Source organism: Apodemus sylvaticus, chromosome 19 (genome assembly GCF_947179515.1).
Source record: "Apodemus sylvaticus chromosome 19, mApoSyl1.1, whole genome shotgun sequence".
Taxonomy (NCBI): Eukaryota; Metazoa; Chordata; class Mammalia; order Rodentia; family Muridae; genus Apodemus; species Apodemus sylvaticus.
The window spans coordinates 8127956-8153273 of NC_067490.1; the positions used below are offsets into that span (position 1 = coordinate 8127956).

The following is a 25318-nucleotide window of genomic DNA, read 5'->3' on the forward strand; positions in this document are numbered from 1 at the left end:
GAGGGGGGGATGGAAGCTCATTGTCCTATTTTTGTTTGTTTGTTTTGTTTTTTGTTTTGTTTTTTTGTTTTGTTTTTGAGACAGGGCTTCTCTGTGTAGCCCTGGCTGTCCTGGAACTCACTCTGTAGACCAGGCTGGCCTTGAACTCAGAAATCTGCCTGCCTCTGCCTCCCAAAGATGTGTGCTACACTGCCCGGCTTTTGTTGTTGTTGTTGTTGTTTGGGTTTTTTTGTTGTTGTTGTTTTTCATTGACCTATTTTTGAATTAAAAGTTCATCAAAGGCACATGAATCAAAGGGGGCACAGAAATGGGAGAGGGGCGGGGGTGGGGTGGGGTTGAGCAGTAGGGGTTTGAGAAGGAGAGAAATGCCAGAAGAAAATTCTGGAAGTAGGGGGAGTAGATAGAGGGTAGATATCTGCAAAACCAGGCATGCTGGTGCCACAGCCTTTGTCGTGGTCACGTTGTTCATTGTCTCCCTTGTCTATCTAGGCTGCTCCACAGCAGCACTTAGGTACCAGGGCAAAGCACAGCCCAGGCCCCAGAAACCTTTCTCACTCCCTGGGAGGTTTGTACTCCTAACCTTCTTCTAGAATGCCCTGGCTTTGTCAGCCTTCTTGATACCAGATAGAACCATCAGCCTCTTCGGCATGGAAGCCCACCCTCTTCCCTCCAAACTCAGTCATGCCCACTTTCCTTGCTGTGATTCTAGGGAAAAGCTTGGCTAAGGTCAAGGATCTGGGGGTGTCACACCCATTTGCCTGCCCTCTTCTAGAAGAGCAGAAAGTACCCTGGCACACCCAAGTGCTGGAGCAGGTGGCTCTACTGTGTCCCACTGGTGACAGAGAACAGTTTCAACGGAAGCCGTAGCTTAGTGTCCGAGGTTGGGATTAAAGATTTTCACCACGGTTATCGGGGAACAGCCCATTTACAAATAACAGCGGCTTCAATGGAGTCCAATGGGAGCTGTGTAGGACACTGGAAACGCCCCTGGGGCTTATTTGGAGATGGGGTTGTGCCGATGCTAACTGTATGAACCCATGCTGCCTCAATTTAAGGGTCACCTCACACTAGAATTGTGCGAAGAGTCCTGCTACAGTCTTCTACGTTTGATGCCTGGGGCTTCCACCTGGAAGAAGTACATAACAAAGGCAGAACAAAAGAGCCACCTGCCTTCTTCCATCCCTTTGATCTCAAGCTAAATCAGGAGGTTTCCTAAACTAGGACCCGGTGGTTTTGTAGGGCGCCTTCAATGGCTCGTCTAGGGGTGAGTTGGACCAGCCCCTGCGGGGTCCAGGCGGTTGGGCGGAGCCAGAGGCCTAGGAGATGGCTCCCGGTCCAGAGCATCCTCTAGCCGCTCTGCAACAGGAGCAAAACAAGAGCACGCGCACCTGTCGGCGCCCCGCCCCCTCCGCGCCGCCCAATCGTGGGCCGGGGCGGGGCCGGGGCGCAGTCGGAACCCGCGCAGAACGCCGCCGTGGAGCTAGAGCAAGCGCAGCCTCGTTCTTGCAACCTCGTCCCCGCCGCCCGCAGCCTCGTCTCCAGCGCCGCCGCCGCCCCCGGGGCATGGCCTGTCTGATGGCCGCTTTCTCGGTCGGCACCGCCATGGTGAGTCGCACATCCTTTGCACTCGTAGCTGGTTTTTATCTTCTAAGGAAACAGGAAACCCAAAGCCTGCTGGCTGGTCCTCACACCAGCCGCCTATGAGCGCATCCTCCCGGCGCTGACCTGGGGCGCTCTGGAGAGGTGCCCGGTTCTGCCCGCCTCTGCCCTGGCCACCTGGAGCCTTGGGATGCTACTGTTCTGGCTTAGGTCACCCGGAAGGTGGAGGGACCCGGAGTGGGGCACGGGGTAGCGAGCAGCCCCACAAGTGGACAGGTAGATGGCCTTGACTTGCCCGCCTCCTGGGTGAGGGGCACGGGATGTGGAAGCGCACTGGGGAGGGACTGCAGGCTCAGCCTGAGGGAGGGGAGGCTCGGATCTCCCTGGGGAGTTCTGCGGGGCAGGCAGGCGGCTAGGGACTTCTTGCGCCACCCTCTGGAGCGCTGGCCATAGTGGGGGAGAACAAAAAGAGAAACTGCGCCCCACGAAACAGAGCCTGCTCTCCTGCGTTCCCCAGGGACAGCTACTCTTGGAGGAGGCAGCGGAGTCCCAGGGGAGACAGGAGGACAAGCCCAGATCCCTACCAGGGTGAGGGCAGGGTGTGGGTATTTACACGCCCCCTCCCCCCAGATACCAGTCTTAGGACAAAATCTGGGTGCCACTGAATTACTAGAGAAGCCCTGTTTCTCAGAGGTGGACAAGCGTCTCCTCTTGCGCGGTCACTCAGTGCTCCAGGAAAAAAGAGCTAACATGCAACAAAAAAGAAACCAGCCCACCATCTGCCTGGTCTCGCCCTTGTCCCTACCAGCTCTGCCTAAGAAGCGGACATTGCGGTTAATAACCTCTTAGGCTGACTTCAGACTGTGTAGAGTACGAACAGCAAGCCCTCCGTTTTCCCACCCGAATCGTCCCTTTCTCTCCTTCCTAGCTCTGTTACTAGCCTGCCTGTTCCTTCCCGATACGCTGGAAACCCACATTGCACAGTCCCTCCCCTTTATTTCATTTTTAGCATCCTGTATTTGAAGTCAGCAAGGCTCAGCAGGATTTGACCGACAGTTACCTCTTGCCTTGAGCTCTAGAGGAAAAAAAAAAAAAAAAACACCCGGCTTTGTGCGCATGCTCTGCTCTGACAACCGCATCCTGTGATTCCAAACAGGTTACTGTAGAACTCGTCTAGAGCCCTGCCCGCCGACTCATTATGTAATGATTTGGTGTAAACTGATAGAATGGAGCAAAGATGCACTTTGATGGTGGTGGTGGTGATGGTGGTGGTGGTTAGCAGGGGGTGGGGTGAGGCGGGTAGGAAGACCCCCCCCCCCAAGCTGGTTCCCATCCATGGGATGTACTCCATTTCCGACTCGCCAGAGTCAATGAAAACAGGAATCGCTTCTCCTTGAGTATTTGCCTTTATTTAGTTGGCTCTAGTTGGTGGCTTGGTTAACACTGAAAGATTGGCCTTATGCATGTATCTATCAATGTGAAGATTCTACTAGCAACAGAAAATTAGGATAATTGACGATCTTTGCAAATAGAGGAAGTTTGGTGGGTTCTCTCTGCACAGAACTGGCTTGAACATGTAAATAAATGAACCAAAATGCTGTGGGATATAGGTTTTCATATTGATTTATAACATGATGGTTTGATACAGTCCAGACCCCTGCTATGAGGTTACCAGTCTTATAATGGATGGGGTTATCTTTTATTTCCCAGGAAACCTATTGATACATTTGAAAATAATTTTCTTCCTGGAAACCTGGCTCTTTTGTTTTAAGTTTTAAATGTCTGTCTGTTCTGTCTGTCTGTGGTTATACTATTTCGGGTCCACGGATCTTGTCTGCTCTTGGAAAGCCAATCAGGGTCAGCCTGGTTGGGACCTGTTTGAGAATAGGAGGTGATAGCCACTAGGAATACCAGGTGCTACAGGCATAAAACAAAGATGAGGTTACTTTTTTAAAAGGTTCTATCTTAGTTATAACAAGACCTCAGGATTTGCATGCTGTCTGAGTGAGCTATAAGTCTGGGGGAGATCCCTGGAGGGGAGCCAGATATCATCCAGGAGTACTGGGGCCTCTGAAGTGGCAAAGACACACACACACACACACACACACACACACACACACACGATAGGCATGTCTTTCCAAGGGATGGTAAGCGCTGGAGCTTCGTGACATTGTGAGTGGTCACTCAAGTGTAACCTGCCCTTTAAGCTTAGCTCGGGGTGTGGCATTTGGACACTTTTCCTGTGGGAAATTGTGCTGATTATGGGTTAGCCTCTTTTCCTGGGATGTACCCAAGATGTCCTAGGATACTGTCTGAGTGAGCCTCTTCATTGGTCGTGAGGAAGCACAGAGAAATGGGAATGATCCCTGCCCCAGCCTACAGAGAGAAGTTCTGTGTCAGAAAGTATCTATTTCAGTGAAGGGGTCTTCCAGTGGCCTGGGTGAGGCTTGCGGGCTGTGTGTGAACTTCCCCCTACTACTTTGGTGTCTCTAGATTCCCAACATCTGTGCAGAACTCACTGGACACTGTGCCAAGAATGCAATCTCTTGAACAGCCCCCAACAGGATCCCCTCTCTGCACAAAGTCCCCAGGAACGGACTTCCTGCCTTTACCATCTGTTCAGTCCTCAAAAACACATTCTGTGAGGAGAGGGCACAGCATCCAGACAGGAAGGTAGGGGAACGGACCAGTCAAGTGGGGGAGAGCAGGAGCGGATAGGTGTTTGTTTTATTTTTAATGAGCTCAGGAGGCCTAGGCAGAGCTCGCTGTAACCTACATTGTTAGCTAGCAGTTCTCATCGGAGGATGTGTTTCCAGAGAGCTGGTCTATTTTGGAGTGACAAGGCCACTGCTTCATCACAGAGGTTTCCGTGATTTTATTAATTGGGTGAGGCCACTGGACACCGGTGGAGGAAGGGTGGGGCTGCCCTCTTTGCAGAGGGAGGCTGCATGAGTTCCTGTTTGCTGTGCATTTCAGTCTAAAGGATAACTCGGCACCTCCACTGTATCCAGTGAACTAAGCGACAGTCAAATGGCTGGGTGGGAGGCCAGCTCAGAGGAAGCCTTGGGGAGACGGACCTCCTGACTGAGGTGTCCTGAGCCGGAGGGAGGGGACTCCTTGCTGCTTTCCTGTGTTCTTTCCAACTGGAGTCGGCAACCTCCCTCCCACCACCACCGGTACTGTGCAAATGCTAAGAGCCCAGGCTGCAGGCTGGAGGAGACTTAAGCATGCTGGATCTTAGTCACAGTTGTTTACAGTCACTTGCCTAGCATGGGCATGCACGTGGTCTCGCTCTTGAACACTTCACATCCTGAGTATCTGACTCTGGCTTCTTCCGCCCGCCCTCCCTCCTCAGTTCTAATCTCTCAGCTTGGTCTACCTGCTGGCAGAGTGGGCTCCAACTTAGTTACCACCTGCTGATTAAGCTCCTCCATCTCCAGTTCTGCTGGTGACTGATACAGCCTTCTGAGTCTGGAGCTCCGGGCTTGGGTTCCCTTTCTGGGTCCCCAGCAATCTTCAAACTCTCTTTATGCAGTTTGCCTCTCTAGTCTCATCTATGCCAAGTATCCTGTTTCCTGGCCTCCTCTGCCCCTCTGCCGCCCCAACCCCACATTCTAGCTGATTCTGCTATAGGTCTAGATCTCCATATTGCAGACCCACGGTGCACAGAGGGGCTCTGCAGGGAGCATGGTACACAAAGCCCTGCCCTCATCTCCGCTTGCTAATCTCAGCCTGGGCTATTTCTGCAGACAGACTTTGTCCTGGGCCCCCACCCCAGGGTCTGGTCTGAATCGAATAAACCCCTCACAGCCTTTGCCTAATCCTGCAGCGACAGCTGCCCTCTTCCCTGTGCTCAGTTTTGAACTTGAGCTGGCTAGGGCCACAGGCCACGTGAGTGTCTGGCTAGCTGACTGGTATCTAGTGTTCAGTCTGCTAAGGGGATGAACGTTTGCAAAGATAGGTCTGGAGAAAAGGTAAGGGTGCAGGTCTGGTACCTGTTTGTTCTCTGACTAGGGGAGAGATAGACCTTTTATTCCTGTGGGTTCCAACAGGGAAAAGAGCCAATCCCTTCTTGGCTTCCCTGGAGTTGGACTCGTATGGTTGGGGCCTGCAGGGAGAGAGGGATTACCCAGAGCAGTTGGAACCTGAGAGTAGAGTTCTGGGAACTGTGATGGAGAAGGGCTACCCACCTCTCTCAGGGTTGGTGCCAAGCCAGGAGGAGTACTTCCAAACTTCGGAGAGGCAAGGTGAGGTGGGAGTGATCTGGCCTCATGTGACTGCCTCTCCACCGGATAGCCTACCCCTAGAGCCAGCACCTAGGGCTTCCCAGGCTCCTTCCTTCATAGTCTTTGTGGTTATGATGAGTCTGCCACCATGGCAGTTATAGCCACAAAGGACAGTAGATGGGTCGAGGAAATGCCCCTGTGTGTTCTGGGCGCGTTCTAAGTTGCATAGGTGCATTCCTACAGAGGTGTGACAGAGTGACCCACCCCTTCACAAGGCCCATCAGGGAAGGCACCTGATGGGTGGACACAGAGTCCACCTGTGGGTGCTCACCACTGGACTCTGGGTCTCAAAGTCTTGAGCACAGACATCGTTTGATGCACCTATGAACCCACTTTGTTGGAACTGGGAAGAGAGCAGCCATGCTTTGTGCCTGGTGCCCCCAAGCTGGAGTTCAAGGATTCTCTTTGCATCCTGTACTTTCATTCACTCAGTAAGATTGTCTTTGAGACTTAGGAGATGCTCACGAGGGTGGGCGTGGATCTGTGACTTGTCTTTTTCTTACATGTAAAGCTCCGTTTTCCATCACTAAGAGACTCTGATTCCATTCCCTGGCCCACTACCATACCCTATTTGTTAAGCATCCAAAGCCCCTGAATCTATCAAATACCTCCGTGGCAATAACTCAGCTCTTTCATGGATCAATTGCATGCTCTCAGAGGGTGGGTGGGTAAGGGGCTTGACCTGCTGGGCTTATCGAGATTATTGTTGGTAGGATAGGGTCTTGTATAGCCAAGTCTGGCCTCAAGTTCACTATGTAGCCGAGGATGGATTTGAACTTCTAATAGCCCTTCCTCCGTTTTTCAAGCGCTAGAGTTAGAGGTGTGCACTAGCAGAGCGTGTTTGCACAGGGCTCAGCAGCAAACCCAGGGTTGGCCATGTTAGGGATGCATTCCACTGACTGAGTCACCTCCCCAACCCTTTAGGATGCGTTTTATGGACAGTCTGCTATAGTTTTATTCTCTTCTATATTCTTTAAAGAAATAATAATAAATAATAAGTGATATTAAAGAATGAGTTACTGAAGAAGCTGCAGAAGAACAGCTGATGTGTATCCTTTCTAGAACACAGGTCATTGCTGTGCCTTAGTGGCCTGAACTGGTGAGGGGTGGGCTCTCTCCCATACATTGTCAGCAGCCTGGCAGAGCCTGCAGATGGCCCACGCTTTTGGACCTTTTCCCTGGGCTTCGAGAGACAGCTAGAAATGCTTCAGTACAACTTGTCCCCCTGAAGGCTCGGCTGTGATCGGAGGGTTCCTGAAGCTTATTGATTAAGCCAGGGTTGCCAAGCCATTAGAAAAGCAAACCCCTTGCTTTGCATAAATACTCCTGGGTCTTGGCCCACCCGCTACGTGCATTTGATTCCTTGTGAAAGGCTTAAAAGCTAAAGCTATGGGCTCTGTGGATAATATAGTGAGAGCCCTGCTAGCTACAGATGCCTTTGTAACGCAGAAAGCACCTCCCTGTGCCTTAATGGCTCAAGTTTAGCTCTCACTCCTACTTCCACCCCTAATTGCAGCACCCAGCACAGGTTCCTTAAGTCGCCCGTGCCTCAGTTTCCTTGCCGGAATAACAGAAAAATAAACAAACTATGCCAATTCCCCAATATTATAAGGAGAGTGGATTGCGAGGGATCTAGGATGTGTGACAGTAAGATATGTCAGCCCCCTCCATAAGCCAGTATTCTAATAACACTGTCTCAAGACACGTCAGGAGCTGACACAGGAACATGTGACAACAGCTCCTTCTAAATAAGCCCTGTGCGTGCATCTTCCCTGAGGTTTTTATGTGTAGAACAGAAAGAGGTGAGTATAGTGGTCCGACTCTTCTTTATAGAGGAAAGCAGGTCACTTATCAAAGTTTTATGATTAGATTTTGTGACCCTAAAGGAAGATAGTCTCTGTGTTTGGTGTCTCATCTGAGGTGCCTTTTTACTAGAAGCAAAAGTGATAGTGAGGGAAAGTTCCTCTGGGCCCAAGGGTGTTCTAGAAAGGTCTAGAAAGCACTTGTTTTTATTTTTTGTTGTTTTGTTTTGTTTTGTTTTTTCAAGATAGGGTTTCTCTGTATAGCCCTGGCTGTCCTAGAACTCACTCTGTAGACCAGGTTGGCCTTGAACTTAGAAATCCACCTGCCTCTGCCTCCCAAGTGCTGGGATTAAAGGCATGTGCCACCACTTCTTAGAAAGTACTTCTATAGATGACCGATGACCCTGAGCCCAGCAGCAAGTCTCTTGGTAATTCCTTCTCTCCAGGGAGCCCCCAACATACTTCATTGCCTCTGTTCTGCCTTCCAGAATGCCAGCAGTTACTCTGCAGCAATGACGGAGCCCAAGTCGGTGTGCGTGTCGGTGGACGAGGTTGTGTCCAGCAACGTGGATGAGGTTGAGACAGACCTGCTTAACGGACACCTGAAGAAAGTGGACAACAACTTCACAGAGGCCCAGCGCTTTTCCTCCTTGCCACGGAGGGCGGCCGTGAACATCGAATTCAAGGACCTTTCCTACTCTGTACCCGAGGGACCCTGGTGGAGGAAGAAAGGTAGGAAATAAAGCCCCTCCCCTCTCTTGGTGTTTGAGTTGCAGGAAGTCACAGGTCGTTCAGGGGAGAGTCTTGGTCTGCAGTTTGGAGGGTTGAGATGTATTCTCTTCCAATGCAGGCCTGCCTTGGCTAATTTTATTTCTCCGATCTGCTGCTGGCTTCTCTTCCATGAAACAACACAGGTTAGATTAGACAATCTCAGCATCCACAGAGGCTCTGAGCTTTGGGAGTGTTGGACATGTTCAGTGTCCCCTGTTGAAAATGCTCGAGACCAAAAGTGCTTCTGACTGCATATATATTTTGGATTTGGATAATAGGATTACCTATTCATAATAAGGTACCTTGGAGGCAACACCCAAATGTAGACATGATATCCATCTGTTTCTTGGACAGCTTATGAGATACACACCTGAACGTAATCTTTGACATTTATCTTCCTCTCATGCATCTATATTCTGATTGTGACTTATCTCAAACTTGTCTTGAGCACATGGAAAAAATTCCAGTTAGTGCTCAGAAAAAAATGAGAGTTTTAAGTATCTTAGATTCCTAATAGCAGAGACTGGATAAAGGATTTCACAGTCACCCAGCATCGGGGTTTGCTTGTTCCTAGCATGAGGGTCCTCCCTAGTGAACGGAGTTGAGAGCCTCCTTCTCAAGGGAGGATAGTTCTCTAGTCAGTCAGAGAAAGTGTGTGTTACCGTCCAGGTCTCAACTGTTCAAGAGCATTCCAGGGTCCGGCATAGTCTTGTCGGGAACCAGCTTGTTTTCTGAGGTCTTGGAAGGACTCTTCAATGGGTAGTGTGGGTGGCCTATAGAGAAATGGTCATAAAATGAGCTCTGTCTACTAAAATGGTAGGAAGGAGCAGAGGAGGCCCCTGGAGGATGAGAGACCTTTGAGATAGATATGCCGACATCCAATTCGCTCAGCCATCTTCCTGAGTTCTTCACCTCCCCTACGCGATGCTTGCTGAAGTTTGAGTGCACTCGCCTTTCTGACAGGTGCTTGTTTCCCAGCCTGGTTTGCTGTTTGTAGAAGTGGGGTAATCAGGGAAGAGACCAGGTGGTCCATGGTATCTACTGAATCACCGGATGCTAATTGGAAACCCGAAGGGAGCTTGGGACATCCGAGGTGACACGGGTGCCGTCTGAAGATTGATTTTTTTTTAAACTTAAATATTGACACAACCTTTCTTTTTCCTTTTTTAAAAAGTTAGCCTCTTTTTAAATTTTTCATCTCCTCCCTACCCCACCCCCCATTTTGTTTCTCTGCCTCTTGAAGCTAAGCTGGTAAGATCATCGGCCGGGGCAATCTGGTCTTGGTGGTAAACAAAATTTTGGAAACCTGAGAAGCCAGTCCCCAGGACCTTTGAGCTCAGTGGTTGTTAAACGATTGTGTCTGGGTTTGCACAACCATGAACAGGTCCTGTTCCCTCTCAGGACTGATTGTAGGGCACTGTTATCTGACACTCCCGGTTCCACATGCCAGCCTGTTTTGTTAAGAACAAAACCGCGCCAGGCTCAGCCATAGGTCCATGCTGGAAGCCCATTGGAATTGAAAGGCAGGAATAATACAGATTTTACAGAAAAATGTACCGATGGGGCTCATTGGTTCGTGTAGACAAACCACAACAGACCTGTGAAACACATGAGTGTTATATGTGGTCTTGGAGGTGTGGTGAGGTTTGAAAATCCAGGCTATAGATGAAAGTGGCCTGCCACATAGGGCATAGGATGTTTAAATCGTTGTGTGTCTGTGGCGAAGCTTATTTACTGCAACAAAATACCAGACTTAAGGGAGAAAGGTTTGTTTTGACTCCCAGGTCCAGGATAAAGCCCACATGGCAGAAAAGTCCTGTCGGAAAGAGAAGACAACTTCAGTGGCTTCCCACATTCCGGAAGCAGAGAGCGGTAGCTACCAGTAATCAGCCCCCTTTCCCCTTTTTATTGAGTCCAGGACCCCAGCCCAAGGGATGGCACTGTCCACATTTAGGGCGAGCCTTCCCACCTCACTTAATCTAATCTAGATAATTATCCCTCACAGAAGCAGCCAGATACTGGTCTCCATGGCCATTCTGAATCCCATCAAGCTGTCACTCAAGACGAACCATCACACCCTGGCAGCATCTTGAGTTGAAACCCAGAATATACATCTGGGCCCAGGAAGGGGCAACCTGGTGCTGTATCTGCCTTGCGTGTCCTCTGAGCGTACACAGTTCCCATGCACCCGGTAATGGATTCCTAACAGGCTGAGACACCAGTGTCCATTCTCAGCACCTTCGAGGATGTGCTGAGCCAGGAGGCTGTTTGCCCTGTAGTAACCTCTGTGGGTTCAGGCATGGGAGGAGCCACACACGAGCCCCGCGGGACTCGCCCGTGAGTCAGAGGGATGACGGATATGCCTAGTCTGGTGTGTCGTGTTGTTGGCTTCTCATCCAGCTGGCTGTGGCTTGCTATCTGATGTCCTCCACAGTCTTGCTTTCTTTCCTCTGCAGCGGCATCTCTGAGGTACCCTCTCCTCTGCATGCCTTGTCCTTCCCTACATCAGAATTGGGATGCTTTTTCAAGTCGGTCTGAACTTAAGGTGGAAAAGAAGTACCCACCTCCTCCTCCCTGAATAGAAGGGAACCTAAAGCGAAGGGTGGTCCATATTCCTGCCTGAAACTACAGTGGTGGTTGCTAACTCTGGGAAGCCCAGCATGGAGGCCAGGCCTTGCCCAGCTCTGAGCCCTATGGGTCATCTTAATGCGGCTGGCAGGGAAACGACGCTCACTTGCCTCATCAGCTACCAATGTCTCGAGCTATAGACACTCTTGTAACCTCCCTCCTAGCACCAGCGCTATGTCCTGGTGACTCTGAACCTAGGGGTTCAATTTCCTCAACTTGGAACCATACTCAGTAAGTAGGCAAGCCATAAATGTGCGTTTTCCCCGGGACCAGGCAGGCAGCAGGCTGGCTGGCACACTCAGCACACCTCTGGATTCCTTGTCCTTTCCGAACCACATGACCCCCTTCCTTGCCTCTTCTTGTGAATGTCTAAAAATTCTGTTTCCTTTGACGTCCCCCCCCACCCCATGTGGAACCTTTCACTCTTTCGCCCCTCATACGGCTAGTGACTGTCAAGGGCTCCAGCTATAGTAACTGGAGGCGCAGAGGTCATATCCTGGCTCCTCTTGTCATCTCTCCACCGTGGTGATTTGGGATCTGCCATCCTCTCTGTGTGACTCCAAGGTTACCTTCAGGGTGGAAGCCACTTCTCATATGCTGCTACCTGATTCGTTTTGCTGTCTGTATATCAAGTGGATTGGTTGTTGGCTCTTAAGATTCACCCTGAATGTGCTGAGCTGACTGTAACTCCTAGGTTGGCTGCCCTAACACTGTTGGAGGGAGGACTGCTGGAGGGAGGACTCCCGACTTGTAAGACTGAGGAGCTCTGAGGAACATCTAGCCTGTCAGACTTAGAGACTGGTAGAGCCCGAGAGCAGAGGCAATTTGCCCAAAGTCGAAGCCAAAGAGAGAGCCTAAATGTTCTCTTCCATTACCTAGATAGATGCTGAACCACTCTGTAGATTCCGCCCCCCCCCCCAATTGGATCCAATTCCTTCCACAGAAACCAGTTCTTTTCCTGATTTCTCCCAGAATGTGGTGCGACCATACTGGGCACCTTCTGAAGACAATAACAGTATAAATAACACTGTCATCTTAAAGAAAGCAGGCAGAATGAGGCCTGCTTTTCTCCCTGCTGGGAGGAGAGGGATTCGGGCATGGATAGTATCCATAGCTTTAGGAGAGGCCATTCTGTCTCTCTAACATCTAGGAGCTTGACAGACTCCTAAGAGTGGTGCTTAACCAAACATGTATTTTCAATTGTACTTAAGTTTTCGTCAGATGATTAATGATGTCTTCAGAGGAAAAACTAGATCGTGTAATAGATTCCTGGTAGGGAACATAATTGTGAGAGGAGCCAGTCTCGGGAGGGAACAGCTTACTCCAAGGAGTGTCTCGCCAGCTTCTGATCTGGTAATTACTCTCCCTCAAGGAATCCACTCACGTAGTGTGAGCTGATGGGACAAATGACTAGGAACAATCTCCCCTTTGGTGCCGTCACACTGGCTGTCACGGTAGGGGACTGGTGGGAGGAGCTTCATGCCAGAATAACTATGGAAGACACAGTCTGTGCCATGGTGGTGTGGTGTCACCAAGAATCTCCCTAAAGTGAATACACATGGCAAAAATGAGTAAGATGAGGGTGATTGGGGGAGCCTCCTGCCATCCAGAAGTTTCTTTCTCATTAGGATGTGGTGTGCTAAGGTCACAGAATAGCTGGGGGACTTTGTATACTGTCCTCTCTGCAACCCAAGCACAACTGAATGGTTTCCTGCACAGCTGGCTGGCCGAGGGGACTTCTTCAGTTTGCTTGGCTCATAAAGATGCTTCAGGAGCCGTTCGGATCCCTCTGTGCATCTCAAGGTCATGGTCGAAGGGAAAACCAACTTGAAACCCTGTGTGTGGTTTTCCAAACCAAGATCAGTTACCTGCAGGACAACCCCCCTCCCCATGAGTGTTTACCCCTGTGGGGGATTCATCCTGGACCACCATAGTGCAGATGGAGTTATTAGTGCCTGTCCTGTTTCCTATCTCATGATCCTGCTTGGAGGTAACCTTTGATTAGGCTATCTGAAGGGCTTTGCAATTCCATCCTCCTCCAGAGAGACGTGTTTGTGTGTGTGTGTGTGTGTGTGTGTGTCGTGTCCTTGTCAGTGGACAAAACTGATAGCAGGGAACATACTCTTCCCCAGCAAATGACACGGCTTTTAGGAATGAAATACCTGTGTAGAGATGAATCAGTGCGGAAGCTTAGGTTGAGAGCAAATGGCATCAAACCTGGGGCTTCAGGACATTTTCTTTAATGTCCTTTCAGCCAGGCCAGGCCATGTCTCCACATGCCACATTCCACGGACAAAGTAGAGTACACCACAGCCTCTGGGGAAACAGAATCTTCCAGTTCTCAGCCCTGCCCCCAACACCCTACCCCTCCCCCCAAAAAAACAAACAAAAAACCAGGAAGGTGTTAAGTAGCCTGATCAGCTCCAAGCCAGATTAATGTGTATTGGCTTGCTTTCTGAGTTATAAAAGGACTTTGCACACCCAACACCCTTCTCAAATTAAGGTTTGCTTTCTCTTAATTTCCACCACCCTTTCACAAGGCCTGTCGTTACAGGCTAGCTAAGATGAGTGGACTGTGCCATTAATAAGCCCCTTTCAGGAATTCCATTAGGAAACTTGGCCTTCAACCAAATGCCCAAGATATGAGACAGGAAGGGGAACCCAGCCCGGAAAAGAAAGGCTTCAGAGAGCCCCAAGACCAGTGATGGGTTGCTCAGGTTTTAAGGGGGGATTCACTCCCTTTAGCATGGAAGAAGTCTGTTGATCCTCTTGGCCTACCTTGTGCTAGGCTTTCTTTTGGGTCTCCAAGGAGACTGCTTTTAACACAGCAGTTTGCTTTATTTAGGGTGGTAGCTAACCCTTTCAGGCAGCGTATAGCCCCAGGGCACTCGCAGACTTCTTGTGGTTTAAGTGTTTTGAAGAGTCCCACAGTGGCCATCTGTTGCCTCGGTAAACTCAGAGGTCAGTTCTTGCCCTTGAGTATTGGGTGATTCCTGGGGGCAGATGGGTAGGCCGGCTGTTCAGGGTCCTGAGAGCAGCACCCTTGGTGATAAGGAACTTCTTTGGTAGCCTAAAAATAGGATTTGAGGAACCGTTGACAAGGGGCAACTCTTGAGAGGGCCGAGAGCTATTTACTTGCTGGTTTATAGTCTCAGCATCCATCCTCTCCTGTCTCTCCTCCTCTGGCTGGCACACCTTCTCCCGTTAGTCCTCCCCCTCCCCCACCCCCCCACATGAGAAGCTGGCTGAGCTCTGGAGTCAGAGACATGAGTTTCCAGTGCACTGTGTGGTCCTGGCTGACACATCTGGACATAGGTTAGATGCCCTGATGCTGCTGACCCTGGATTCATGCTTTTCTGAGCACTCTTTCCGGCAGTTTCTTTATCTGGCTATGCGACCTTTATCACTTTCCCAAGGTTGCCCCCACCCCCATGCCACTGCCCCTGTTCTTGAGCCATCTGGCCTCTGCAGGATGGCGGTGCAGGCTTGTACATGTCGTTGTCACTATTTAATTTCCCAAGGACGTTCTCGCCATGCTCGCCCTGCGTCCTGGGTGCCTGCCTGCTTGCATTTAGCGCCTCAGCAGTGGGCTTGCACCCAGAAACCTCCACCTTCTGAGACGGAAGGCCTTTGAAGCTGAAGCCCCCTCTCCTGGTTCAAGGAGGAAGGACGGCTGACAGTTTGCTGAACATAAAACCATTTCCTTTTGTTTATAGACTGGCAGGAACGTAGTGGTTGGTAACCGTACACCTGCTCCCCTTGAGCAGCAACAGATTGGCTTCTTTAAGCAAAAGAGGGCCAGATTAAATAGTTAAGACTGCACCACACGGTTGAGGCCATGGTCACGAGGCACATTCTTCAAGAGACACATAATGATTGAAAAAAAAAACAAAAAACAAAAAACCCTGCTGTGCATAGGAAAGGCTATCTTCAAATCCAATATGTCTGGTGCTGGTGCTCTGCTCCTGTGAGAAAATGTGTTAGAGGGCTTTTCCAAGGATGTGGAAAAGCTGCTGGTTGATTGTACCCCACATGACCCAATGCCGTAGTTTCACCATCCACTGAGCCAGCTGCATGTTGTTCGCCACCTCACTGTGCAGTGGGGGCAAGTGGCATCCAGTGTGAAAAGTAAGATACGCCAGGAAGCCTGTCAGGGCTGTGATTAGGTCCAGCTGAGGCCTATATTTAGACTCTAAATCTTGGCGCCAATAGAAGCCTTGGACCTGCCCTAGTCTGAACTCGACTCCCACGTGTCATGGACAAACCATCTGCACTATCCCTCCCTACAAGTCAGTCAGTTTGATTACCACAGTCACCAGGAACTGAGACTCCCAGGACAGTACGGACAGTGTGCTCGCACAAGCTCCGTTCTTAGAAAATGCTTGTGTAAGGTTCATGAGTCGACCCAGCTCCCGCTTCTGGAACTCTGGAACAAGTGAGCTTGGCCTTGAAGTGGGCCCACAAACTAGACAGAATAAGAGTCTGACCAGGGACAAAACAGTAATCGAGTCAGCAGCCTTGATAGGAGACTTGAGAAATATGAGGCTGCTAGAGAGATGAGGGCCCCGGGTTGCTTTGAGATTGCGTGGCACGGTGACACTTGTGGGTAGCAGGAGACAGGCATACCTTCCAGAAGGTTCTCTGTTATTGATAAAGGTGGAGTCCAGTTGAGAAGCAGCTATGAGGCTTCTGCTCTGTATCGGTCATGTGGCAACTGGTGGCTCCACCCAGAAGCCCCTGGGCCAGGCATCCCAGCATGCATTGTGGGAGGTTTCGGTCATATGCCTCCTCTCCCACTTTGGAGGGAGTCATGCTTATTTTCAATTAAAAATAGCTAATGTTTGCTGTTTCCTTTCCCACATTGTCTCATTACCCCAGAGCTTCAACTCTGCCTCCAAATGTTTCAGGAGGCCCAGACCCACGGATGACCGGCATTAAGTTCTTGCTCAGGAGATAAACACTGTGGGTGTCCACACAAAGACCTCTTTGCCTACCCTCAGTGGAGGTTGGGGTGGGGGTGGGGTGGGGACAGATATCTTTCAGGTGTGGGCAGGAGGCAGGTTTGACCTCTATTTGGAGTCCAGAACTGCACTACTGCCTGCTGGGCACATTAGACCTCTGCTCACTCTCCAAGATGGAGTTACATATGTTCACCGAACGAGCAAGCAAGAGGGGGAACATGCATAAATATGAATGAGAGAATAGTTTATTCCAGCCAACTGTCATCTACATGGCCCAGTATTGATGTCACCGGCCAAGTGACAACCCCATAACGGGTTTTTATTGCTTAGAGCACCTCTCCCCCTCCTTCCGTGGTTCTGTGAGCATCCTACAGGCGGCCAGGACACACTGGATCCATTGCTCACAAGTAACCCTGGCTGCAGGCTCCATAGAGGCTGCCTGCAGGAATTCTTAGGAATTCTCAGCAACTGGAAGAAGCAGCAAGGAGCCGCCTCCTCCAGTCTGCAGGTGCGGGCGGGGCAGGTGTGCGCTGCTGCGCAGGCGCAGTGCATGCCTGCCTGCCGGTCCCTGCCGCCCGCGCCGGGGTTACTATCGGTCAATGCTCGCTAGTAACCTCCAGCCGGCGGCAGCGGGGAGCTGCGTGATTGGCTGCGCGCGCCCAGCCACTGTTGCTAAGAGGATGTTGCTGCTCTAGGGGGCTCAAGAGGTCCCGATGCTACAAAGAGCAAAGCCCCTGGTCACATTCTCCACTCCAGGTCCAAAAGACACCCTAAATTTCAGGGCTTCTCCAATAGGAAGACGCTGGAGCAGATGAAGCAAAGACATATTACTGGATAAATATGTTCATACACATGCTTTTTTTCTTATTTAAGCTTAATTGGGGGGAGTGAATGAGAGGGAATAACACAGTAGATACAGGAAAGCTGAAGCCTTCTCTGTGTGCTGGCTATGACCTTGAAGTTTTGATCGGACTTGTGTGTGTGTGTGTGTGTGTGTGTGTGTGTGTTTCTATACTGCTGTTTAAAGTCAAAGAGCTCATAGCTCTTGGTCACACCCTTTTCCGAGAACCACTGTTGGTCTGTGACTCCTTGGAAATGATCTTATTTGCTCTGTGTTCAGAGCATCGGAAGGCCTAAGAGGCAGAACTTCTTTCTATGACCAGCTCTAGAAAAGGACCAGGGCGGCTTCCCAAACCCTGGAATTTCCCTTTGAGACTGGTCTGTGGATCCACTAAGCCAGCTGGAATCCGGAGGGCTTCCCTGCCCCAGCTGAGTCACTTCCATCCTGAGGACAGCAGAGAATGAACATGAGCCAGGAGGGCATTTTGTCGTGTCTGTGGCTATGTCTGTGAGCTCACAGATGTAAGAAAAGCAGATTTCTCTCAAGGAGGTACCTGGAAGACCCAGGTCTGGGTGGAACAGGAGGTGTCACGTCATGCCCTCCCTGGGGACCAGGGCCTTCTTGAGACGCTGGCCTGATGGCTCCTCTGGGCTTAATTTAGGCACCCTGTAAAGTGCTGAACACTATCATACATATGGTCTGTGCTCAACCTTTGGGGCTCCTGCCCAATGCAGGGAGGCCCCTTGGGGTTGGTGACTTGGCTTGTGTTTTTTGCTTCTCGCTTCTCCACCTCCTTTTGTGATTGTAGAGTTAACGTTTTTTTGCAAGAAAGCCGATAAAAGCAAGCTAGAGATGGGTGGTAGGAAGTAATGGCGACCCCTGATACCTCAAAACCTCTTGTTTCCTAGGGGTTTGTTGGGTGGAAACCTCTATCAAAAGGAGGAAGTGTGCATTTGTGATAACTACAGTTCTGCATGTGGAAGTGTCCTCAGCCCCTTCTTGTGAGGGATGGAGATGCTGGCACCTTGAGCTACACAGGATTCTTGAGTAGACTGAGGGAGCTTCCTGGAGTCAAGTGTACCCTCCCTCCCGCCATCTGACTTTAATAATAGTTTTCAAGACATTGGAATTTCCCCAGGAATCTCAGACTGGGAGAAAGAAAAAGCCAAAGAGGAACTTGTCCCCCAGGACTGGATTTCACACGGTTCTGACAACTTGCTAGACCTCCTTGCAGGAGAGCCCAGAGCCCAGACAATAATGGGTCTTGGTGGGTGGTGGGTGTACAGACATTTGACTGGAACTACTTAGTTAATAGACACCCTTCCCTCTACTTAAACCCTGAGCCTCATGTCAGCACCCTGAAGGTGGGCTTAGGAGGGTCTCTGGAACTCTTAAATAAGAGTTCTTCCGGATGTGGCTACTCAAGTAAGCCTCTCTTTTCAACCTTTCGCTATGATTTTGTCTCATCAGCATCTTGGGGGCAGGTGGCTGAGCATCGCTTGTTAGGACCCCCAGGGATGAGTCTCTGTCCCTAACAACTCCAGTTATGTGTCTCTCAGAGATTCACCACTGTCTTCCTAAGACTTACACTTGTGACTTCCTGGTGACGAATATCAGAATGGAATCAACCTTCATTTCAGAGCCATTGATAAACACGTCTTCCATAGCACTTGGCCCTGCCCTGTACAGGACAGGTCATAGCTGTGTCATACCCAAGAGGCCCTCAGAGAACTCTCAGGTCACTAGGTGATAAGTTTTGCATCCTGGAGACTATTTATGTTGAAGCATCAGTATTTGTGAGTGGCTGGGTGGAAATTTCCACCATTGAACCGGAGCTGGGTAAGCAACATTACACTTCAGAATCCGCCTCCTGAGAGAGGTTAATGTAGGTCATCTTGGGAGGATGTGAGACTCTCAGGCCCTGTGTATTTCTGTCTTGTGGCTGGATCTTCATGATCAAACATGAGAAAGTGGTGCCCATTGCTCTAACTGGCAGCCACAACACGGACAGCAGCTCTGTGGGCAGAGCAGCGGCCGTAGCACCTGAGACCGGGTCCTGTGCGAGTGTCACTCTTGGGTTTGTGAATAGTTACAGTAAATCCTGTAATCTTAAAATTTATAGAAAATGTGTTTCTCTTTTTCTCAAAGGGAGGGGGTGAAATAAAACTACACTCTGAAGTGAGTTTCAATTTCACTTCTCTGTCTCTTAGTAAGATAGTTTCAAGTCTTAACTGTTGTGATCATAAAAAGAGAAAGAAGTATGAGGGAGGAATGGGGGAAGGGGGTGCCTCAGTAGGCCCATGCCGAGGCATCCCATTTCCCTGAGGGACCAGCCACACAATGGTATAGTATAACGTAGACTTTATTTAGGACATGTTAGGGTGGGGGGTGCAGTTAAGAGAGTAGTTAAGGCAGAGAAGGGCAGAGAGAAGGAGAGAGTAGAGAAGTAGAGGCCGGTCATGACCACGTGGAGAGAGGGAGGAAGGGAACGAGGAGAGAGGAGAGCCCGGGAGGGTGAGAGGCAAGAGAGACCAGAGAGTAAGAGAGAGAGGAGGGGCAAGCAGCCCCTTTCATAGTGGGCCAGGCCTACCTGTTGCCAGGTAACTGTGGGGTGGAGCTCAGACAGAATCCTAAAGTCAATACCATTTAAGACCATTCCAGTAAAGGAAGAGGCCAAAGGAAGGATTGAGAGGTTGGGAATGTAAAGGTCCTCCTCACCTCGCCAGCAGGGCACTGGCGAGGAGTCTTTACCTCCCCTATAAAATGGAGCGAGTGTCTGCCCAGCAATAAACCATACTTTAGTGGGTCAAAGGGCTTGACAACTACAAAGTGTTATGTCCCACAGGCACGACTGAATAAACAGTCTTGTGTGTGACATCAGAAACCAATAATACTAGAATCAATAAAATGGATTAAAAGCCCTTTAGGCATTCTAAAAGAAAGTGTGCTGTGATACCAGGTTTTCCAAGCCAAAGAGCATGGCTGTTGGCAGATGCTGGCTCAACCTTTCCTGTCTTCAAAGTCCCTGTGTGTCACTTTTGTAACAGGATGCACGCCAAGCCTGATCAAGGTCTCAGGTCTGTATGTGGTGGAGCCCAAAGTGATCTGGGATGCTACCTCCTAAGCCCTGGACATCTCCACTCTAACCTTACCTCAGCATGTCTGTGTATAATGTGTACTTCTAGAGTGGCCTCCATTGTTGGGAACGGAACACCCTCCAGCCTGGCCAGCCCTCCAAACAGTTCCCACAGGTAGATAGATGATGTTCATGGCACTCAAATTAAGAACCTTGGCCAAATGGTATCTTCAGAATCAAGGAGCTGCATGGACTATTCTAGAAGGCTCTTCTAGTCATTTGGATAATTGGGCATCTAGCATCTCATTCCTCCAATCAGACCCAGAGAAGGGGCATATGACGGTGATACCTTATCACGTCTGTACCAGGTTACCCTCTCACGGTGCTGAGATCGCTGTGTGTGCCTGTCCTGGGCTGTGAGGGGAGCCAGATGATGTAGGAGAGAAAGGTAGCTGAGGATGGTGATGCGGTGTTGGGTCAGGATAGGATGCCAGGCAAGCTGTGCCCCCAGCAACCCTGTAAACACCATTGTCATCCTGCCAGAGAGGGAACCACAAAGATCAGAGACCCTGCTAATGACAGGGGGGACCCAGTATGACACGATTCCTGAGTTCCTCCAGTTTGACCTTTGAGGTCATAGGAAAGAGTCAGTGACCACCAAGGATCAGGGCCACAGAGTGACCTTGAGCACTGTTGAGCTTCCTGCCTACAGGAGCTTTCAGTGAGGAGGAAGCAGTTTGCCTAGAGACAGGTTTGTCAAGCTTGGGATGCTTCAAGGGATGGAGCCTCCCCCTCCCCCAACCCAAACAGGTCTCCCCAGGTGACAGCTGCAAGCTGTGCTTCGGGAGAATAAACAACCATGCTCAGAACATTCCAGCATTACTCACACTTGGCCAGCGTGGCCTTCAGCTCCACCCACGGGACTGAGGGCACGGGGAGTAGGTTTAAGAGGGCACCAGGCTGTGGGCAGGCTCAGAAGCAGTTTGGCTGGCATCAGCATTGGCACCCTTCGCCCCCCAGTGCTCTTTAGGTCTGTCAGGGAGTGTATGGGTTTCTGAAAACCTTCCATTGTGAATTTCATAGGTGTGTGGTGAGAGCGGTGCGCACAGGTAGAGCAGCTGCCCCTCAGGATGCTGACGGAGCGCCAGGCCTACCTACCCCCTCTCAGCACCCATTGATCAAGACATTCAGGTGCAATGGATCCCATCCTACATCCCCAGGATAGCAGCAAGCTTGCCACAGGCGTGAGTGGGGCCAAGTGGCGGCCACATTCCGTGGGAGTTCAGACCCAGAGGCCTGTGTACTCCCTAGGAAATCAAGGCCATAGCCTGGCTTACTCCATAGACCTGTCAACAAGGAGAGTGCAGGGAGTGGGGCAAGGCTGAGGTAGAAAGTTCTAGAGACGCACGCCCTTCTCACCCTATGCTTTGACTTTTAGGTTTCCATATAGAAAACTGGTTTTTTGTTGTTGTTGTTGTTGTTGTTGTTGTTTTTGTTTTTTCAAACCTGGGCCCTGAGAAAGGACACTGAAGCAAGCACTCCACGGGCGTGCGTGCAGCCTTTGATATCACCATCTATAACATTCATGCTTGAGAGTTCCACAGTCAAGTTATACATTTCCCCTAAAAGTTTACAGTGTTCCAAGCAAGTTTACAACTCAGTGCTGGGCTGAGCCAGGCATAGCTACCCTGGGCTGTGTGAGGCGGTGGGCTGAGGTTGGGCCCATCCAGATAGATCTTGACCCTGGAATGAAACAATGATGCTAAGTAAGCCTCACTGATATTAACCGGTTAACAGAGTGAACTCTTGGGGGGGGTGCGGGGTGGCGGGGTGGCTGGAGAGATGGCAAAAAAACCAGAGTGAACTCTCTGGGGAGGACTCATGGCCCCCATGAGTTCGTTCATTCAGTTGTCTTACCAATCGCACCCCCATAGCCCTTCAGAATGGACATGATGGGGTGAGAACCTGTTTGTGTGTTGTGCATTTCTTTTGCTGGTGTGGTGTTGACTCCTTGCTACTCGGATGCGCCTGAGATACACTGACACGCAGCCGCAGGAATTGCAGGTCACCCCAGCCGTGTAGATCCAGTCAGTGGGGAACCTCAGTTTGAGAACTGCTGGTTCAGAATCTGTGATGGCTACACGGCCACCTGGGAGTCACACTTGATCCTTTGAAAAGCGGGGTCAGGAAGTGTCTCTGCGTACCCTTCCCCCCTCCCCCGCCCCAGAGTCGATCAGGGTGGGGGAACCACTCTCAGTGGTCCAGGCGGCCTCTGCATGTCATTGGCTCCTCCGCCCTAGAAAACACTGAAGGATCAGAGAGAAATGGAGAAAGTGCCTTCCAATGGAGGGGAGGGCCTAATGCCTTCTCCACTGTGAACTCAAGGAGCTGCTCAGCCCCTTTCCTCCCCAGGGATCTGGGCAGAGGATTATTTTCCTCAGAGCATCTGTCCCGGACAGCAGACATCAGTGCTGAGTGGAGGGAAAAACTCCCGGGTTCAGCAGTTCCCGCTACTATTATTTAAACCAGTGCGGATTTTATTTCTGTCTCACTGACCCCAGGGACGCATGCTAACTCCCCCTTGTGTGGACTTGAATGAGCGGATCCTTAGTGGTCCTTAGTGGCTGAGGCGGGGTGGGGGTGGAGCTTAGTGGAGAGTGGGCGGGGAGTGTTGCTGAAGCACCCGGATGAGGCAGCTCTGATCTCCATCCTTGCCTGCCAGCCAGCATTGAGGACCGCCACAGAGGATGTCCTGTGAAGGGAAGACACTCATCCGTCCGTTCCAGGATTCCAGGGCCCTGTCCTGTCAGAAGGGGCAGGAAGGAAGTCTAAAGAAGGACCCGTTCTGACCAGGCAGGTCTTTGTATTCATCTGTAAACTCTCTCTATCGTTGGCTGGAAGAAAACTCACCCTCTGTCACTGGAAATGACATAAGCATTTGTAAAGCCTCAGGTGGCCCTAGGATGGGAATGTGTCATGGGGCACAGGCAGGAGCTGACAGGGTAGAAGGCATGTAGACCCCGCGCCTCACTGGTCTCTCTCAGTGCCCAGCTCCACTGAGCCAGCAGCTCAGAACGTGATTGTAACACGCCAGGACAGAATGCAGTAGACATTTCCATAGGCCTCTGTTCCAGACTCTTAGGTGTAAGTAAGAAACAGGCAGAGCTGGGGTGTGGGTCAGTGGTAGAACACCTCTCGAACAGGCACAGACTTTTGATTCAGTGACTAGTGCAAAGGAAAAATAAAACCCAAACTAAAACCTGCAAATGTGGCCGGGCAGTGGTGGCGCACGCCTTTAATCCCAGCACTTGGGAGGCAGAGGCAGGAGGATTTCTGAGTTAGAGGCCAGCCTGGTCTACAGAGTGAGTTCCAGGATAGCCAGGGCTATACTGTGATGGTTCCTATATGATTGGCCCAGGGAGTTACCCTATTAGGAGGTGTGGCCTTGTTGGAGTAGGTGTGTCCCTGTGGGTGTGGGCTTAAGACCCTCACCCTAGTTGCCTGGAAGTCAGTCTTCTGCTAGCAGCCTTTAGATGAAGATGTAGAAGTCTCAGCTCCTCCTGCACCATGCCTGCCTGGACGCTGCCATGCTCCTCCCTTGGTGATAATGGACTGAACCTGAGCCTGTGTAAGCCAGCCCCAATTAAATGTCTTTTATAAAATTTGCATTGGTCATGGTGTCTGTTCACAGCAGTAAAACCCTAACTAAGATATATACAGAGAAACACCATCTTGCAAAAACCACAAAAAAGGGAAAAGAAAAAAAGAAAAAAAAAAGAAAGAAAAAAGAAAAAAACTTCAGATGTTAGCACAGCCAATGCCTGGCCAGCAAAGTGTTGCATCAAAGGCCCTGGATACTTGGTTTCTTGCATCTCCTGCAGCCTGGTTTCCATATTGTCAAACTTCATAGTTCTCGCTCTTGGGTTCCTTATTTAGATAATGACAGATTCTAATCTGTAAGGATCATAATCCACCAGTTTTAAAGACTGCACTTGGGGCACAGATACGGCCACACTGGTCCTAGTGTGCAGGGGGAGGGGACAATGGAGGCTGCTTATTACTCCTGCTTATGGAGGGCTGGGGTTGTTTACAAGTGACTCATATCCCTACCAAGAAAGTGGGAAACACCCAACTTGAGGCTCCAGGTGACCTTCGCGGAGGGACCTATCTTCACATACAGAACCTAGCACGGGACTGGATGGGTACCAGGAAGTGACTTGCTAGAGTCAGACTCATAGGGATGGGTGAGAAACAGGGCGTGAACACCCTGTGTCTGGCAACAATGCTCCTTAGTCACTAGCCCAAAGCTGTCCCCTAAGGGGGAGCAGAGAGGGAGGCGAGAGTGCTGGGTACCTGGAGGGAAGGTAGCAGTTTGGTATACCCTGGGTACCTTGGTGCAACCCCGGGCCTCCTAAGGAATCTGCTTGACTGTGCTCTGTACCAGGAGGTGTGTAAGATGAAGTAAATGCCCATGAAATAAATGTCCATGTCATAGAACCTCCAAGTGATAGCAGATTAAGCAACCAAGGAAGGGCACTTTGCTTAGCATGAATGAGCTAGCCTATCTATAACAGACCCCGCCTCCAGTCCATACGGTAACTGATGGATTGAGGGCTGCAGTGATACAGATGCTTAAGCAGCTGTCTTCTCCATTGAATTCCGGATGAGATGGCTGGGGAAGGGCAGACCCCCTAACCCCATGTGCTCCAGAGGCTGCCCCAGGGAACTCTCCTGGGCCAACCCAGCCTAGTGTGTGTGTGTGTGTGTGTGTGTGTGTGTGTGTGTGATGATGGAGCACAGGCCAGGGAGCTTCCCTGGCCAACTGTGGGGGGACAGGAGGAGGACAGGGCAGGTAACAGAGCAGGAACAAGACAGAAGCTGGCCTGCCATTCATGAGGAGAAAGCTCGGGGAGGCTCCAAGCCTGGATAAGCATATGGAAGAATCACCAGAGCCAGAGGAGAGAGCAGCCCAACGTGGAGATGAGGCAGAGCGGCCGTTGTCCCATCCTGGGGACAGCCAAGCATCCCGGATGCATTTCCCTGTCTGTTCCTGAGACCTATCCTTTCTGGAGATTTGTGTTTGTAAGGAAGTGTGGTGACGGTGTGTGGTAGTGGAATGGCCAGGATGGAGCCAGAAAAAGGGTGGGTTCGACCACACTCAACCTGCTGGCAGGTCAGGGACTGGACTCTGGTCAGCATGGATGGCTGAAGCGAAGAGGCCGTGGAAGAGGCCGCCACGCCCGAATTAGTGCCAATGTGGTAGGGTGCGGTCTTCACATTCCAGATGCAGGGCCTCTGGATTTGTGAATCAGCCGTGCGAGCGCTCCACAGAACTGAATTGGAGGACTCCTACA

At 50.6% G+C, this 25318-nt stretch overlaps 1 protein-coding gene across 1 annotated transcript in view; it reads left to right on the plus strand.

Moving 5' to 3' along the window:
- The first annotated feature begins 1451 nt into the window (after positions 1 to 1451).
- Abcg1 (ATP binding cassette subfamily G member 1) overlaps positions 1452 to 25318 on the plus strand; it is a 55683-nt gene continuing 31816 nt past the window's right edge. The window contains exons 1-2 of the mRNA XM_052162982.1: positions 1452 to 1605; positions 8176 to 8419. Of these exons, the coding sequence (XP_052018942.1) occupies positions 1564 to 1605; positions 8176 to 8419 (286 nt within the window). The 5' untranslated portion in view covers positions 1452 to 1563. The remainder of the gene's footprint in view (positions 1606 to 8175; positions 8420 to 25318) is intronic.